Here is a 17,026-nt window from a genome sequence, read left to right as displayed (position 1 = left end):
GCCAGAATATTAGCTGTTTTGCTAGCTATGCTTTGCCACAATCCTAGCTGTTTTGCTAGCTATGCTTTGCCACAATCCTAGCTGTTTTGCTAGCTATGTTTTGCCACGATACTGTGTTTTTTCCCAGAATACTTGCTATATTTTACCAGAATACTAGTTATGTTTTCCTAGCTCTGCTTTGACAGAATACTAACTATGTTTTGCTAGCTATTTTTTGCCAGAACACTGGTTCTGGTTTGCTAGCTGCATTTACCAGAATACACAGAACAGCCTAAGGATGTGGTGTTGCGTGGTGTTGGGTGTTGGATAAAACCATTTTAAAGCTATGCTCCATGAAAGCCTGTGGTAATGTTTCTGATTTTGTTTTCTTTTCTTTAATGGAAAAACACAGGCTAGGATTCTGGTCTACTTATTTGGTTCTCCATTCATCTTATTTTTGTCCTGCACACAGGCTAGTAAAGCCTTGCTTTAGGTTTAACTTATTTAGTTTTGATGCAGAGAGAGACAGACATGTGGGACTGGTCTGCTGAATTAAACCCATCAGACGCTTACAGTCCATCTCTCCAGCATGATGAGGATGAAAAACAGGAGCACTCTCCTTCAGTCTAAACTGAATATGACATGGTGAGGAGGGGATGTGTGGTTAGTGGGCCATGCACTTCTTCTATGACCCTTTGGGAATCTCTGTGACAGCAAGGACGATGGTTTGGCTGCGAGCTGCGTTCACGGGTGAAGATATAAATATTGAACAGGTGGCTTCCATAGCGTAGCGAATGGCTCAGGAGAAGATGATGATGGATTTGGTGGCCAGGAGCAAGACTGCTCTTCCTCGCTACTCAGACTAATTCCCTCCCTGAACCTGTCACTCACAGCTAATGGATGCTAATACGAATGGCTCTGCTAATATAACCTCTTTCATCTCTCTCTCTCCCTCCATCCCTCCCTCCATATTGCAGTGTATGTGAAGGACTCTTAAGGTTGACACCTTTTTAATAACAAAAATTGATGGAGTTTCCTCTGAAACATGCACTCAAACAACATGCAGTGTATGTTTTCGCTGCATTTCATGCTTATGTTAGCCTGTGCTTCTTCTCCCCCAGACTTCACCAAAAAATCTTCATTAATCATCTATCAGTGTTCCAGGGCTTACATGCTACTTACTTGTGCTGTAAGTGCTTGCAAGGTCAAACACATCTGCCCCTGCTGACTTTCTCTGTGTTTTTTGATCACACCTTGTATTCTCAATGATCATGGAACTAACACTATAACAGATGGCAATACTAATAACAGTACAACAGATGGCAATGTAGCTTTGAGTCAATGACTACATTTACATGCACAACAAATTCTGTATAAGGTCTATATTCAGGTTGCAGCCATATTCCGAATACGATGTTTATATGCGTACAGGCATCAGAATATTCCTGTATACATGGTTATTGTAAGTATGCCTTAGTTGCCATTCCTAAATACTTAGCCTACAGCTAAGCATTTGGTAGCACCCACAATTCCTTGAGGACTGAGCATGCGCAGATATTTCTGAATAAGGTGTTTACATGCAACAAATTTCTGATTAAAACAGGCATATTCCAGGGGTGGGAATCAGAATTTGGGGAATCAGAATATTGTCTTAATCTGAATTGGGCAATCGGGTTGCGGCGTTTACATGACTCAATACTAATTAGAATATTGCCACATTCAGATTATTATCAGAATATTGATGTGCATGTAAACATAGCCAATGAGTCTCTTCCATTTTCAAAAATACTGAAGCTGGGATGCCCTGCGATGGACTGGCATCCCATCCAGGGTGTACCAGGATATGCAGTAATTGATAGTGAATGAGTGAGCCAGTGGCTTTTTGAGTAAATATGATATGAAAATATAATATGAAATATGAAATATGAAAATATAAATGAATATAATGTCTGTGTGCTTGCTAGACACCTTAAGCATGTGTACACATCATTGTGAATTGTGAACTTCACAGTGATGTGTACACATGCTTAAGGTTGTTTGTTGAAGTTTTCAGAAAAATGATTGATTTTCAGCAACACTCCAAACACCCCTCAAAGCTGTGATAGAGATATTGATGAACAAACCACTGCTCCTCAAACTGACCTGTGAGTTTGATCGAAATGTTTGAGACAGGTATCCAAAAAAATTCACAAATGCCCGAGAAGGTTTTTCTTCAGAAAGGTGCAAACTAACAAATGCTCCGTTATTAAAAGATTTTATAAAGCCAGATGTGCCCATACCTTTGATGTGTATAGCATTTAAAAGCATCAGAAAATGGAAATGATTAAAATATTCTGTAATGTGACGTATTTCTGAATTAAACATCTTCACCATTTTCAGATGAGGTGAGAGGGAGGTGAAACATGACACCATACTGGTAAACATTTTTGCCCCAGTGCTTAATGATGTAGTCAAAAATCAGAAAACAATTAAAAGCAGTCTGAATGGAAGATGGAAGATGAAAACAAGTATTGTCTTTAAATTATCTTGATGAATCTTGCACAAAGTGCCCAGATACATTCGCTGACATGGTAAAGCCTTTTTTTTTTTTAACATAGGTTGTCATTAAAAACCCACATTTGCTCAACTATATCTGCTGTACTGGATTGTGGATCATTAGCAGTGCTTTAAAAATGGAAATAGTTTCTACTTATAAAAAAAAAAGAGACAATGTATTTCAGGTTTGATGTTATTTTTTTATTTATTCATTTTCTGTAACTGGTCAGGGTTGCAGTAGATCCAGAACCTATTCTGGAAATACGGGCACGAGGCAGGAATACACCCTGAATGGGACACCAGTCCATCACAATACACCCTACACACACACACTCATTTACACCTAGAAGCAAGTTAGAGTCTTTTGGGTGGGAGGAAACCAGAGAACCTAGAGGAAACCCACATGGACATAGGAAGAACTAACTAATTACTAAAATAACTAAATCTGATACTTGATAACTATCTACTGTGTTTTTAGTTGTATATAATTGAATTGCATTGTGTAGGATGGTAAATTAATGCATCCTATAATATTATGCGCTACATAAAATATCACCTCTATAGCAAGTTGACACAAAGAACAAAATGTTACTGAAGCATGTGCAATGTCAATAAACTGATATTGACTGCCCCTGTGTGTGTAGGAAATGCTGCCATATAGATTGATTTCCTGTGCATAATTAACCCTTGCTGTGTAGAGGCTTTTCAGATAGCGGTAGTCATCTCTGGAATGAAAGATGAAGCCATAAAGCCTCTCTCAGTCTGGCTAACCCTCCTCACCCTCTCATTTAGGGCAGTAAATACATGTGAAATGGGCTTTAATCCCAGTCAGGCAGAGTTTATGGCCTCTCAAATGATCTCAGATAGTTACCGCAACACAAAATGTTGTGTGCGCATGTGTCGGTGTGTATGCGTGACTGTGGGTGGGTTTTTCAGTTGGAAATATTCCTTCCATCTCACCCACAGACAAAGCAAAAAAAAAAAAATCATATACTATATATGAGGACTGTGAAATAGTGTAGAGACAGACAAATGGGGGAGAGGGAGCGGCACTCTTGAAGTACCATATAGGAAGGAAATAATAAATCGTAAGTGTCATGTTGTGACATATAGGTGCAGACTGCAATTGAACACTCTGTGGCCTCCTGGTGCCAGTAAAGTTAAAGGTGTTCTTGACAGTGTCACTGCTCTGTGATGCTGAACAGACGCTGCTGACCCATTTAAAAAGCAGCATTCCATCACTGTGCCCAAGATTTTCAAGGTTACAAATAGTTTTGGAAAATGAACATCTTAGAATACAAAAAAGAATACCAGTATAACTTCTTTTTCTGGGGTTTTATTTTCTTTTAGATTGCCTTCTCTGTGCCCTCATTTGCAATCAATTTATACCTAATATGCATGAGATCAATAAACACATTTGTTATTGAAAACACAATTTAGCTCTATTTGGAATAATATAGTGTGATCAATAAGTCGTGATCTATACACCAATGGCATTTCAAAGCTAGTAAACAAAGCTGCTCTTTCTCTCTCTCTCTCTCTTTCTCTCTCTCTCTCTCTCTCTCTCTCTCTCTCTCTGCACTATGCTACACACTCATTCACCCTGAAATATGTCCCAGATTGCTTTGCGGCTTGCGTTCTGCAGCAGGTGTCCTTTCTCAGTCATATATCTTCATTTGGTGCTGCTGCTCCTGCTCTTAATGACAGGAGGGGGGAAAAGAGAGAAAAGAGAGAACATATCACCAAAGTCTCTCCTCCAGGCATGTGCCTGCAGCTCCATCACTCACTGTTTCTTCCAGTCTTACAGCCATTGTGCTGAATAGAAGGCCCCATTACCTCAAATCAAATGAAATATGCTTGACAAGAAAACTGACCCATTTTACAGTCATGGTGTGCTTTCCCCCAAAACGTGTATGATTGAGGAAAAAGGAAACATTTGCTAAAACTCAGAATATTGCAACACTTACTGAACACTTATGTGAAAGATTGGGCAGCCATTCATCAAGTCAGCACGCCATATATCCAAAATAATGAACCAACCCAGACGTGCTCAGCCCAGATAACCACAAGTGTTTATAGCGTGAGCACTGAGAGCTGCCATTATTCACATGCACCATGTTTTAGTTTAGCTTATCAGCACTCATTTTGCTTCCGCCGCTTATTCCTCCCATCTGGACACTTACATATTTACTATTCAGAGGTGTTACATAGGAAGCTTACAACAGTTAGGTATAAGAAACATGAGTGCCATGATAGTCATATGTACAGTGGAAAAAGTGTAGTAGGTCTGCTAAATTAGAGTGTTTTCCACAAAATCAGTGAATGTTGTATGTAGATAAAATTTTGAATTCAGTATGTACGTATAGCATGTACAGTACATTTGATATAATATATGAACTTGTTTTCTGTATCAGGGTTGGATCACAGTAGCCATAGATGTACAGGTTTATCACATTTACTCCTGCAACAACACTGCCATCTGCTGTTTGGCCTTCTATAATTGCATGTCTATTTATTGCATTTCTAAAATAATGTAAATCAGGTTGATTTCATTTGGATATTTTAAACTGAAGTCAGGGCAACCTCATAGCTCCAGGGTTTGATCTAGGTTATTGTCCCTCTTCCCAAAAACATGCTGGTAGGTTGATTGGCAGTGGCACTATCTGTATCTGTATCATCCAAACATCCACAACTGTATCTGTATCCAGATTCACAACAAACGTGAGCGTGGTCTAAACCGTTTTTATATGAAACCTATGTCTCTGGAACCACTGGGGAAAAAAAAGAAGTACAAATGCCAGCACTGTCAGCATGGTCTGTGAATTCTGGCTCTGACAGCTCCTCAAGCAGAGCTCAACTTCAGAATTTTTTTTTTAATCCCGCTCATGCAGTTGTTATTTTTGTAATTATCAATATTTTGTACCTGCCTGTGATATTTCAAAATATTAAATAACTAATAGCCAAATGTAAACCAATGCTATCCTGCCCAAGCAGTTCTTAAGAAACACCACATGTTCATGTGAATGATTGTGGTCTTTCTTTGTCCCACAAGCTTCATATCTGACTGCATGGTTGCACCCACATAAAAAAATTAAAAACCTCTTGCTTGTGTGACTTTTGTGTTGTGTGCTGCAGGATCTCAGTCCAAATGCACAACTCTAATCTCAACCAGATGCCATGCGACCCTTTCTGGCAAAATAATAACACTATAATAAATAAATAATAATAAATACAGTAGTGTGTCTCCTATTTATATCATTACTTGTATCTGTTTAAAATCCATTATCTGGTATGTGTTACACTTTCCTGGAGTCCCACATCACGAGGGACTGGGTAATGTGCAAGAATAAAAATGAATTGTAGTAGTGAAAATAGTTTATTTGCAGCTGCAATATGATGGAGAATAAATCAGTCCTCAACAGTTTCTGATCTGGTTCATTTTTATTAGCAGTCAAAATTCAAGAGGACAGAATTTCCCAAACTACAGGTATATTGTGTTTGACCTTTGTCCTCTATGTTTTACAATCAGTGAGATTTGCAGATAGATATAAAATGTGCTCCTTTATTCACAACAACCCTTATGTAGATGGACAAACATGTGCAATTCTATGAGCTCTTCACATTTAAGAGTTAATGTTTGGAATGCTCCAAAAGTAATTTAATGCTACACACATTAGCACTCTATTTACACAAACCAGTGGCAATGACTATAAAAAATCAGCTATGGTAAGGCTTAGTTACAGTTATACCAAACCTTTCAAGAAAGAAATATATTAAAGCTCTAAATCCACTGTTAACCCAAGGTGAAGTGTGGGTACTGTGGAGCTACAGTGTCACAATTAGGCACAAAATAGTTGAAACATGTTTAAAAATAAAAGTATGTTCATTTTTAAACATGAAAAGGGTCCTGTATATTCATATGAGTGGGTCAAACAACAGACAACTTTCTCACCACACTTAATTATTAAACTTGATTGATTTCAGTTGCTAGAGACCTAATAGGATTGCATTACACATTTCACCTTACATGTGTAAAAGATTTTTTGTACAGATATGTGAAATGTTAATGGCAGTCGTTTGTCATTCATTGTTTTCAAGTGATCAGAGATAGTGCATTTTGGCTTGTAAATTTATTTTAAAATAAAATGTATTTTAATTAAATAATGTGTAGGATAGGGCAAGGAACTAACAAGTCTAAAACATGGTTGCAAATCGTATTTTTCAGTCATAATTTGGTATACAGACAAATCAAGCAACTCAAAGGTGTTGCCTGTGTATATTTCACACTTTAAAAGCACTTGTGTATGCATTACATTTTCATGGGCAGGGTGTTCATGAGGCATTTTTAGAATTTGCAACTTTACACCTGCGGCCTGTAATTTTAGCTATACAAGATTTGTAGATCAACATGAGGGTTGATGCAAAGAGATACTGGACACAGAAAATTACCCCCCAAAATGTATTTCTATGTACTTCAGCCTACAGGTTCCACTTTGCTGAAATGTGTAAAAGACAGCTTGGTACCGAGTGGACGACTGGGATATCAGGCACCAGTTTTCTTAAGCAAGCTACAAAAAATACAACATTTAGCATTTATGTACCCCTCCTTGATTCTAATGAGGTAGGCCTAGTATACCACTGCGCTCATGATCTCGTTCTGTAAAGAGGAAGCCAAAAAAAGGAAGAAAAAAAAAAGTTGAGTGGATTGTTATGACTAAATTACAAACAGGTATGATAACCTCGTAAGCGTCCCTCAAAACTTTCCTGCAACAAGCCCAGAATTTAAGAATTGCACTTGATTCAAACACCAATCTTAAATAAGGCTAAATTAAAAATGTACACAGAGTAGAGCTAGTCAAGTGATCAATACAACTTCTATGCTCCTGCCTGGGATTATCTGTCCTGCTGGTCAGCATTAGGCTCTGCCTCAGATGGCGTGTCCAGTACTGGATTAACAAATCCCTCGAATTCCTCATCACACTGCTCGCTACTGTCTTCAGCATGTGCACTGACAAAGTCGTTCTCCCACTCAAGAGCGTTGGAGTCCTCTGAAGCGGAGGTCGGCCCACTGCCCAACTGTTTACCAGCAGGACGGAGTGCAGCTCGCAGGATGTCCTCCTCCGTCTTAGAGCGCTCCCATGCAGCACCCGTCCGATTCATACCTACAAGTGATTGGACATGCAACAACTGTAAGACTATAACTATAACAAAAATAACTTGTCTTTTAAAAGTTAGTGTAGTCATCTTGTACTCTACTTATTCTTATATGCTACTATGTACATTCACCGGTCCCTTTAATAGGAACATCTATACCCCTGCTCATTCATGCTATTATCCAATGCGGCCAATCATGTAGCAGCAGCACAATGCATAAACTATGCAGATACGGTTCAAGAAAAATGAAGATTGGAAAAAGATTTGGTAATGTTTTTCCAATTTTCAAGTGTCCAGTTTAGGTTAACCTGTGTCAACTATAGCCTTAGATTCCTGTTCTTGGCCAATTACCATTAGAATCGTAGTTTGGCCAAAAAATGCTAACGTAATTGTGCGGTGTGGTGTGGTCCAGTGGAGGAATAAGAAGAGGAGAGGCTGAATACACCATCAGGTAGTTGTTGTTGTTTTGTCACTTGGTGAAAAAAAAGTTAAACAACTAAATACAACAAACAAACAAACAAATAAATAAATAAGTCATGCCATATAGATTAATCATTACGGATGCCTTTTCCCATCCCATTCTCTTCCTGGCCATCAAACGTACGAGCTTGTTCAGCAAATGGCTCTTCCCACAATGGTATAACAAGAAGTGCTATAGAAATTCTTTCCTCCTTATGTCAGAGTGTACAACTTATCCCCAGCGAGTCTGGACTTGGATATGAATGTATCTTAGTAGCATTCTTCATTGCTATTTTTGTGGCCTGAAATGAAATGCTTGCACTGACATGGTGGAGCAACATGAATTGTGATGTTAGTAATCTACTGGCACAGTGCTCATTTACAAGCTTTGGCCCAAAGTTGAGCTATCACGATCCACTCTTAGTGCAGATTAAGGCTTCAGATTTAAAATTCCTGTCCCATTTCTTACAGCCCAGTTATGTGGATATATAATAATTGTGTCACTTCACTATTATATAACTAGAGAAAAATAGAACATTTTCTTGACAGAAAAGAAGACTAAACATTCTTATAACAAAGGGACACATCTTAACATTTTACAAATAGTTTTTATGCTAATAAAAAAGGGTTTAAAAACGCTGTGTGTTTCCTTTTTCTCCTGCAATCAGATCAGATGTGTTCAAACAGTATGAGCAGCAGCAAAATGTCAGCCATGTGGAAGCATTTGACAATGGACAAGTGTTACATAACGACTGTTCATGCAAGTATCAAGAAGGCATGCAACACCCAAGGACTTCTACACTACAGGTTGTGGAATACAGCAAAAAAAGAAAAAAACAGAGGCAAAAAGGAAAGATGCTGATGCCATCTGTAGCCAGTTTTGGAAAAGATATGTCGCAAGCAACAGTGCCAAAGCAAAACACAAATATAGCTACCAAATAATTGAATTCGTTGCTTTGGATGACCAGCCATTCTCTTTTGTTGAGTATGTTGGATTTACCAGGCTAAGAGAAAATATTATGCCTCCTTAAACAGTACCTAGTTTTCAAATATATGTCTACCGGAAATGTACCACATAGTTGCTGCTCACATTCATAGCCTCCCTGCTACAGACATTTCAGGTTTCGGATAAACCAATGAAAAAAATCACCTGGACCTTTTCCAGTCTTCAACGGGGAACTCGTCCCCAGTGTAGCCTCAAATTCCTGTTCTTGGCTGAGTGGATCCTGATGTGGTCTTCAGCTGTTCAAGGTTTAACATGTTGTGTGTTTCCTGATATGCTTTTCTGTTCACTATGGTTGTAAAGAGTGGTTATGTGATTTACTGAAGCCTTCCTGTCAGCTAGAACCAGCCTGGCCATTCTCCTCCGATCTCTCTCATCATCACCAAGGCATTTCCCTCTGACACCAACACACTTTCCCCCTGTTCTGATGTTTGATGTGAATATTAACTGGAGCTCTTGACCTGCTGCTGCTTAAAATTGATTTTTATTTTATGCATTGCGTTGCTGCCACATGATTGGCTGACTGGATAATTACATGAATGAGCAGGTGTACAGGTATTCCTCTTAAAGTAGCCAGTGAGTGTATACACTGTAAGCATTTATAGCATGCATATTATACATACTTATTATAACTTTTTGTATTTTTGTTCATTTGTGCACTGTGCTATTTGGCTACTGTAACAAATTCATTTTCCTTATGCAATCAGTAAGATGTGAGTGTATATATGGACATATGTATCCAATTTCAGTAGTTAACTGCTGGGTTTAAAGCCCTATAAACTCCCATTTAATGTCAGTCATGTTAGCATTCTCAGGTACAAGCAGATTAAAAACAATCCTCCTGAGACAATCCTATCATGCAGATACCACAACTTTGAGTTACCATATAAATAGATAGAAACAGTCAAAAATGTTAATACTTATGCAATGATCCTGTCTTTTTTGTGTGTCTGTAATAGATAAGCTCTTCCTTACCCTCCTCATCCTCCCACTCGAGGTCAAGCGAGGTGGCATCATCATTAGTGGAGCGAGTTCTGCAGGTGAAGTCCCAGCTGCTCTCTGTGTTAGGAGTCACTAGATTTGTCTCAGAGGACAGTCCTGGATATACACACAGTACTCGGATATTACTGTTTCTCATCATATGAGAAATGAAATAAAATGATTAATGATGATACATCCCACAGTGAGCCGGGATTGTGAACGACACAGCTTTTTCGGGTACTAAGAGGATGATATCTACTGACTAAGGCTTGTGATGTCTGCAAGCTGATCCGCCATTGCTATTTTAAGACATCACATTATTTTAAATATATTTTGTATCTGTACTCACATTGGAAACCACCTAATGGCTATAACATTACAATATCTACTTTATTCAAAGGCAGTTACTTCTATTTTCAATTAACCATATCATCCCAAGCAATGTCACGTTATCCACTTTACGCTGAAAAATCAAATTTCTGTCGTTCTGTTCAGTTGACCTTAATATCTCCGCGAAATATTTTTCCTCATGATAAACACATTTTATAGGAGCTATGTGGTGACAAATAAAAGGGTGTGGCTAATGAGGCTTTGACTGACTGTTGACTGCTGTTTACCAGGATATTTTCAGTTGGAACCTTACATTCGCTACTTATACTTACATTACTTTGATTAAAGTGATAATATCAGTTAGCTAGCAAATAGTAGCTCAGTCAGTCATGACTAAAAGTTCTAACATCTTTTCCTGACAACAGTAATTTCAATATTTTTACGAAAATTATGTGACTACAGTTTAACATTTGACATTTTAATTATTAACACTGCACTAACCACTTTGACTTAGCCAATATTCTGTTTTACGTTGCACTTTAAGTAATTCATCATGGAAGCACACGTTGGTGTATGGGCGGGTCAGAGGCAGACCCACTGCCCATCCAGATGTTTTTACTGCACATACACTGGATTCAAGTGTCTATTACGCATACTCTGGCTTTGCAAAATGCCGACTCCCAAAAAGACTGCGACCCCAAAAACGCACAATGGGAGTGAATGGCGCCATGTTGTTCACTCATATACAGTATATAGTCATTGATTGGAACTATGAGGGTAAACAAGTAATGGAAGTAGGGGTGCAATCTGGGTCTGACAATTTGGGGTGGCAGATCAGCAGTAAGTAATATAGCACACTTTTCCATGCAAAATTTGCAACAGTATCTATGACAGGCTTCTGTGCATACCTGACTGTGACACTGCTCACACTAAACAATGTCTGATTAATATCAGGGGGACATGGGGTTAATATTGAGGAAGGGAGTGGTTGTGTCCAATACACCTTTACAGAGCAAAAACTGTCACTGTCCAATTCCTCACAGAAGACGTGTGTGATATCAGTGACGAGAGACAGGAGTACTCACGGCTACTGCGGAATGCCTCTGACTGAGCCTTCACATTCTGCAGGTACGCTTCAAAGTCTCCACCCGATGGCCTGCTACAGAAACACACACACTCAGTTACAGTGCATTCCTGTCACACTCCTCTTTGAGTCTCAAGATATAAGTAAAGTTTTGTTGATTAAGACATTTTTGAAAAAGCTTCCATTTTGGTTAAAAACTTAACATACTTAACTTCTGGTAAATTAATAATCAAGGACATAGGCCATTTTTCTTATCTTTTTTTTTTTTTTTTTTTAAACCAATTCCTACCCACTACCTAGCTCTCTCCATCACATTACTGACACTGATTCCACTGGATTCCCATATTATTGCTGCTCTCCCCATAGTCGTTTCTTTCAAGATAGTGATCCCCAGAAAAGTACTATAATGCTAGAAACCTGGCTCCTCACTTAAGTCCACCTTTCCTCATTGCTGACTTTGAACAGAAAATTATATATGCTCTGTCGAACCACATGTCTCAGACAGACGGCTTGAACAGAACAGTGTGAGAGGAGATTTCACACCATTAAGTCTTACACAAGCTGGCTGCATAGGAATATTTATTTTAGTGCTGTGTATATTTTGAGTGCCTTAAGCTGATGTCTAGACATGCATTTCATCATACCTTTGACCAACTATATGTAAATAGTACATACTTTTATAAACAGTGCATGCTCAGAGGTTTTCTGTGCTCATACTATTTTATTTTCTTTTATTCTCTTTTTCAACAATTACAATTGCATTAATGACTTTTTTTGTTACATGAAATTCTGTACTTCCTATATTACATGGTATTACATAATATGTTGGTGTCCAAGTACGAGTCATACTCACTGTTTGCGATGTGAGCTGCTGCCCTCTGCCTCAGTTTTCTTCTCCGCAAGCTGCTGCTTCCAAAAACACACACGACTTTAGTAATGACAGCCTACTTAGACAGATGGCTGATCATAAATTCTCTCCAATCTCACACAAAACAGCCAAATTACATTTAATTACAACATCTTTTTCCATTTCATGGGTGCTGCATACTAAAATCTGCATAAATGGGGGAAAAAACAATATAAAAAATGAGTGCAAATAAGGATACAAGCAACATAAAAACAGATGTTAAGGAAGGGGTAGGGAAAATTCTGTTTTACTTATAGTACTAATTTTTTTTTTCTAGATATATCAGCAGCAGGATGAAGGACAGGAGTATGGCAAGAGGATAAGAGAAAGGCTGGGCGTGCTCAGTGTGGACGCCTCACCTCCTTTAGCTTTCGCTCCTTTGCGAGCCTCGCAGCCTCGCGCTGAGCTGCGACTATAGCCTCCTCTTCTAGCCTTAACTTCTCCTCTTGTGCCACTAACTGGGCAGAAATAACACAACAAAAAAAGGGGGATAGTAACGAAACCGAACAAAGGAAGATAATGAATAGCAGAAAGAAAAGCAATAAAAGCAACACAGACTGCAAACCATGGAAATAAAGAAAAACTTAAATGTAGTTTTATTAAATGTAAACCTAAACCTAAATCTAAGAATTTAACCCTTTACTAAAACTTGCCTTCTGTTAATTTTTAATTTAAAGATTTTAAAATATTTTCATTAAATCTTTTTTTTTACTGAAACATGACTGATTAGGGTTATCACAGACAGCAAAAGAAACTAATGTAATTAATTCTTGAGACTATATGTTGCTTGCATGTCTTCATGAGCTTTAGTTTTATTAGACTAACAGCAGGAAGGACAAGGTGAGGCACGGGGTAACGGCCATACCTCAGCATTCAGCTTCTCATCGATCTGTGTCTGCTTATCGGCAATAGCAGCATAGCGCAGTTCCTTCAGATGGCCAATCTCCTCCTCACTGATGGGCCTGAGCCAAATACACAGTAAAGGTCAGACTTCATAGCCCTCCTGAGATTCCACAATTTATACATCTCAAAGTTGCATATACCACAAGAGCCCTGAGAGCTTTGTTCATTCATCATTCATCTTCATTTCCACTTACTCAAAGCTGTGCTTTATTAAAATCTTAATGAAACTGTCTGAGTACAACAGTAGTTAATCTAATGTGTACACTACTGCAGCTCTTACTTTATTATCATGTCTTGTAAAACCCAAAGCAGATTTTAAGACATTCACAATTCAGCCACCATGTTCCTTAAACACACCACTGACAGTTCACAAATGACATCTCTAGTTCAGCTGCTACTCAGGTGGCTCCTATTCTGAACACCAAAATAATCACAGAGGCCTTTCCCTCTATCTTTACAGCTTCGTGGCTTGTCTAAAAGCGGTCCCTGAAACCCGACTGTTCAATAAACAGCCCCAAAATCTGGAATATCACACACAGAAATTCTATGACTGTCCTCTGATATTTCATTACTGAACCAAAAACAGGAGGCCCATTAAGTCTGCAGATGCCTAGCTTTTGAAAATTTAATTTTTCACTCATTCATTCATCTCCAGTAAACCGGGGGCTATCACAGGAACACTGGATTCGAGGCAGGATTACACCCTGGAGTCAATCAGCAGTCAATCAGTGGCACCAAGCATACACACATTTACATACTCATTCACATCTAGAGGTAGTTTAGTATAGCCAAAAAAGCTGCCACAGTCTTGCCTAATTTTATTTAATTTATCTAATTTCTTGTTATTGTCCTTACTGGTTTGATGCAACGTAACACATTTAAGACTAAGAAAGATAATTTTGAAGAAAATGCCCAATAGTGTTGCCAAAAAATCTATGTTTATCCAAAATGAAAACCCTGATATACGTATATCAACTATTTCTTCATACAAATAGTTTCTCCATGCAGCTCTCACAGATGTCGTGCCATGCCTCTGGATGAACTTCACCTCGCTGGAATTACTCGTTCCAACAGGACTCATTCTAGCAGCACAAACCCTACACTCCACACCCCCACTGCAGCTCCACCAGCATACGCTGAACTCATGGTTTATATAAGCTGTGTGAGAAAAGCAGAACAAAACATCATACCTGGCACAACTTTGTGAACTCTCCCCCTGCAAGAAGAAGCGACATTATTATTAGAGAAAAGATAAGACGCCATTCCCAAGTGTGATTTAATCTGGGAAATGATTCAACGCTCACCTCATCACTCTCCACAAGATTCTCAAACTGCAGCACGGAAACAGATGAAGAGATGAAGTCATACTGTGTCAAAAAGACAGTAACAAGAAAAAAGAAATAAAGAATAAATTGTGTGGGAGGAAATGACTATACCTCTATTGTGTAGTGTTCTCCAGTTGTGCTACTTCTGAAGTACTTAGACCTGTGGACAAGAAAAAAAAACAAAAAAACAAAAAAAAGAATTAAATTGCAATATTCACTCTTTTAGGAACTTTACATTTTAATGTTTTTGACGATATTTTACAGTGACTACATGTGTAACTTTATTTGTTAGGAATGTCAGAGCCGGTAGTGTAATAGTAGCTAATGGCTACTGTTAATTAAGCAGCTAGCTAGCTGGCTAACTAGCAGGACGAGGGATGGGTGACGGGGCGTGGCCCTATTACTGTACAACACGTATGTTGGCTAGCTAGCTAGCTAGATGGATAGCTGTCAAACTAACAGCAAAATAAAAACACAGAGATACCTGCTTACTCTTCTGTGTGGAAATTAGGTTTATTCTCGAAAGAAAAGACGCAGTCTTCGCTTGGTGTTTATTTTAGTTAAATATAACAAATGTTCCAGTTTAGCTTGGGGGTTATCCAGTGCACCTGATCACATGTTACTGTAATCACACTGACTTTACATAAACAAAGATTAAATAATATAGTAATTTCTGGTCATTTCTGTAAACATATCTAGCACACTCACCCTCCTCCTCTCTGGATCCTGTTCGCCTGTCTCCTGAATATCCCAGTGCACTGAGTCCAGCAGTTCCCCATGGCATTGTGTCAAAGTACAGAGAGGCAGACAGAGAGCAGATCAGATATCAGCCTGCTTTTCCATCCCACACAGATCTCCCTATCAGCTGCCTGGAAACATCGCCAGTGCTAAGAGAATAACACATTGTAACACATTTCTGATTACAAATGGAACAACTCCACCGGTTGGCTGCCAAAACTTGGCTCATAGAGCAGCTACATCCACAGGCGGGTAGCTCCGGCGACTGCTAACCTATTGTTTCCTCTTCCTGCTAATGACACGTGATTAATGTTTAAACTACGGAAAGCCGTTTGGCTCAAATCATGCGCCACCATGAATCACCGCTAGGGGGAGACAAATGTCAATACAATTCCGCGACGTGGGTAGAAAAAAGAAAAGACGCCATTCAATACAATCAGTACATTCGTTTAAGGCATCTTCTTATTTTCTATATTGACTTTTGTTTTGTTTTGTTTTGTTTTTATACTTCTGTGTGTAGTCTTTGCTGCCCTTGTTTGGTGTAGGTAGCTCTGTGTCAGGAAGTGGTAGCTCATTGGTAAAGATGTTGGCCAACTAATTGAAAGGTTATGAGTTCAAACCCCAGCAGTGACGATCTGCCATTGTTGGGCCCTTGAGCAAGACCCTTAAACCTCAGCTCCTCGACTGTATAAAAATGAGATAAATGTACGTCACTCTGGATAAGGGTGTCTGCCATATGCTGTAAATGTGTGCCAACTACCAATTTTGCTTGGTAACTCAGGCTACTTGGCAACTGTATTGCTAATTTCACATGGGTGGTACACAGCTAAAATAGTCATAGTCCTCTCTAAAATATGGTCTCTGATTAAAATCCATGCACAAGGAAATGCACAAAGAAACATTATAGCTATTGTAACTGCTGATTTACATTGGTCTAACATATATTGTATGCAGGCTTTTGTGATATTTAATAAGTAATAACTGTACTGAGGATGTGGGATCATAGTAAGGATAGGTACACAGATATCCTAAGGAAGCACAGATTTTCACCAAAAAAAAAAGGAAGAAAAAAAGGACACTGAGCAGGCAATTGGCAAACTAAGCATTCTTGGCACAGTGAATAACACTGTCCTTTAAAACAGGAGCGATAGCTGTTGGGATGCCATCCACACAGAGTGTTACTCTACTCCCCTCTATCTACAAAAGAGTGAGAAAAACTCCCTAGTAGACAGACTGACCTTTGTGCTCCCAATCTCACACCTGTTCTGTCTCCGAGTGGTACTATTACTGAGTAATGGGGTAATATATAGTGCTTTGTCAGTTGCATTGCCACGTGCAGTATACAGTTTAATGTACATACACTGAGGTATGCACAAGATTGACACTGATATACAGGAATCAGTACTAATATATCACTTCTTACAAGAATGTGGCAGTGACTGGATCTAGAGACATTTGTGATTTTTTTTCCGGCATTACAAAAGCGGTCCTGGACTTGACCGCTGACTCATTTGAATGATCATATAACCATTAATATGGTATGGCTTTCTATGCTCCAGTTTATGTTAAGTTATGTGCACCTTTCTGGCATAGCAGCACATTTCTTTCACAGTTTTAAGATTAAAATA

General features: G+C 38.8%; 1 protein-coding gene across 5 annotated transcripts; it reads right to left on the bottom strand.

Annotated features, from left to right (window-relative positions):
- Nucleotides 1-5,936: 5,936 nt before the first annotated feature.
- On the bottom strand, nucleotides 5,937-15,703 carry ap1ar (adaptor related protein complex 1 associated regulatory protein). 5 transcript variants are annotated; one of them, XM_053235678.1, is made up of 10 exons: nucleotides 15,369-15,701; nucleotides 14,772-14,820; nucleotides 14,640-14,702; nucleotides 14,526-14,551; nucleotides 13,298-13,394; nucleotides 12,792-12,890; nucleotides 12,379-12,431; nucleotides 11,527-11,597; nucleotides 10,106-10,228; nucleotides 5,937-7,676 (listed from the first exon to the last, which is right to left on the bottom strand). In XM_053235678.1, the coding sequence occupies exons 1-10, from the start codon at nucleotides 15,437-15,439 to the stop codon at nucleotides 7,408-7,410; spliced, it is 921 nt and encodes a 306-aa protein (XP_053091653.1). In that variant the 5' UTR covers nucleotides 15,440-15,701; the 3' UTR covers nucleotides 5,937-7,407. The 5 variants fall into 5 exon arrangements, with proteins under 5 accessions (XP_053091653.1, XP_053091652.1, XP_026774251.1 ...); XM_053235677.1 differs by having other exon boundaries at nucleotides 11,527-11,600; nucleotides 15,369-15,699; XM_026918450.3 differs by having other exon boundaries at nucleotides 11,527-11,600; nucleotides 14,640-14,666; nucleotides 15,369-15,697.
- Between the last annotated feature and the right edge of the window lie 1,323 nt (nucleotides 15,704-17,026).

Source organism: Pangasianodon hypophthalmus, chromosome 7, assembly GCF_027358585.1.
Source record: "Pangasianodon hypophthalmus isolate fPanHyp1 chromosome 7, fPanHyp1.pri, whole genome shotgun sequence".
NCBI classification, from domain to species: domain Eukaryota; kingdom Metazoa; phylum Chordata; class Actinopteri; order Siluriformes; family Pangasiidae; genus Pangasianodon; species Pangasianodon hypophthalmus.
This window is presented reverse-complemented; position numbering and strand designations above follow the sequence as displayed.

Excerpts from the sequence above, each read along its gene's own strand:
- ap1ar (XM_053235677.1), bottom strand. The coding sequence starts at position 15,439 with ATGGGGAACTGCTGGACTCAGTGCACTGGGATATTCAGGAGACAGGCG. Across the intron at positions 14,821-15,368 it reads AGGATCCAGAGAGGAGGAGG|GTCTAAGTACTTCAGAAGTA; the intron begins GTGAGTGTGCTA and ends TCTTGTCCACAG. Across the intron at positions 10,229-11,526 it reads AGAGGCATTCCGCAGTAGCC|GACTGTCCTCTGAGACAAAT; the intron begins GTGAGTACTCCT and ends GTGTATATCCAG.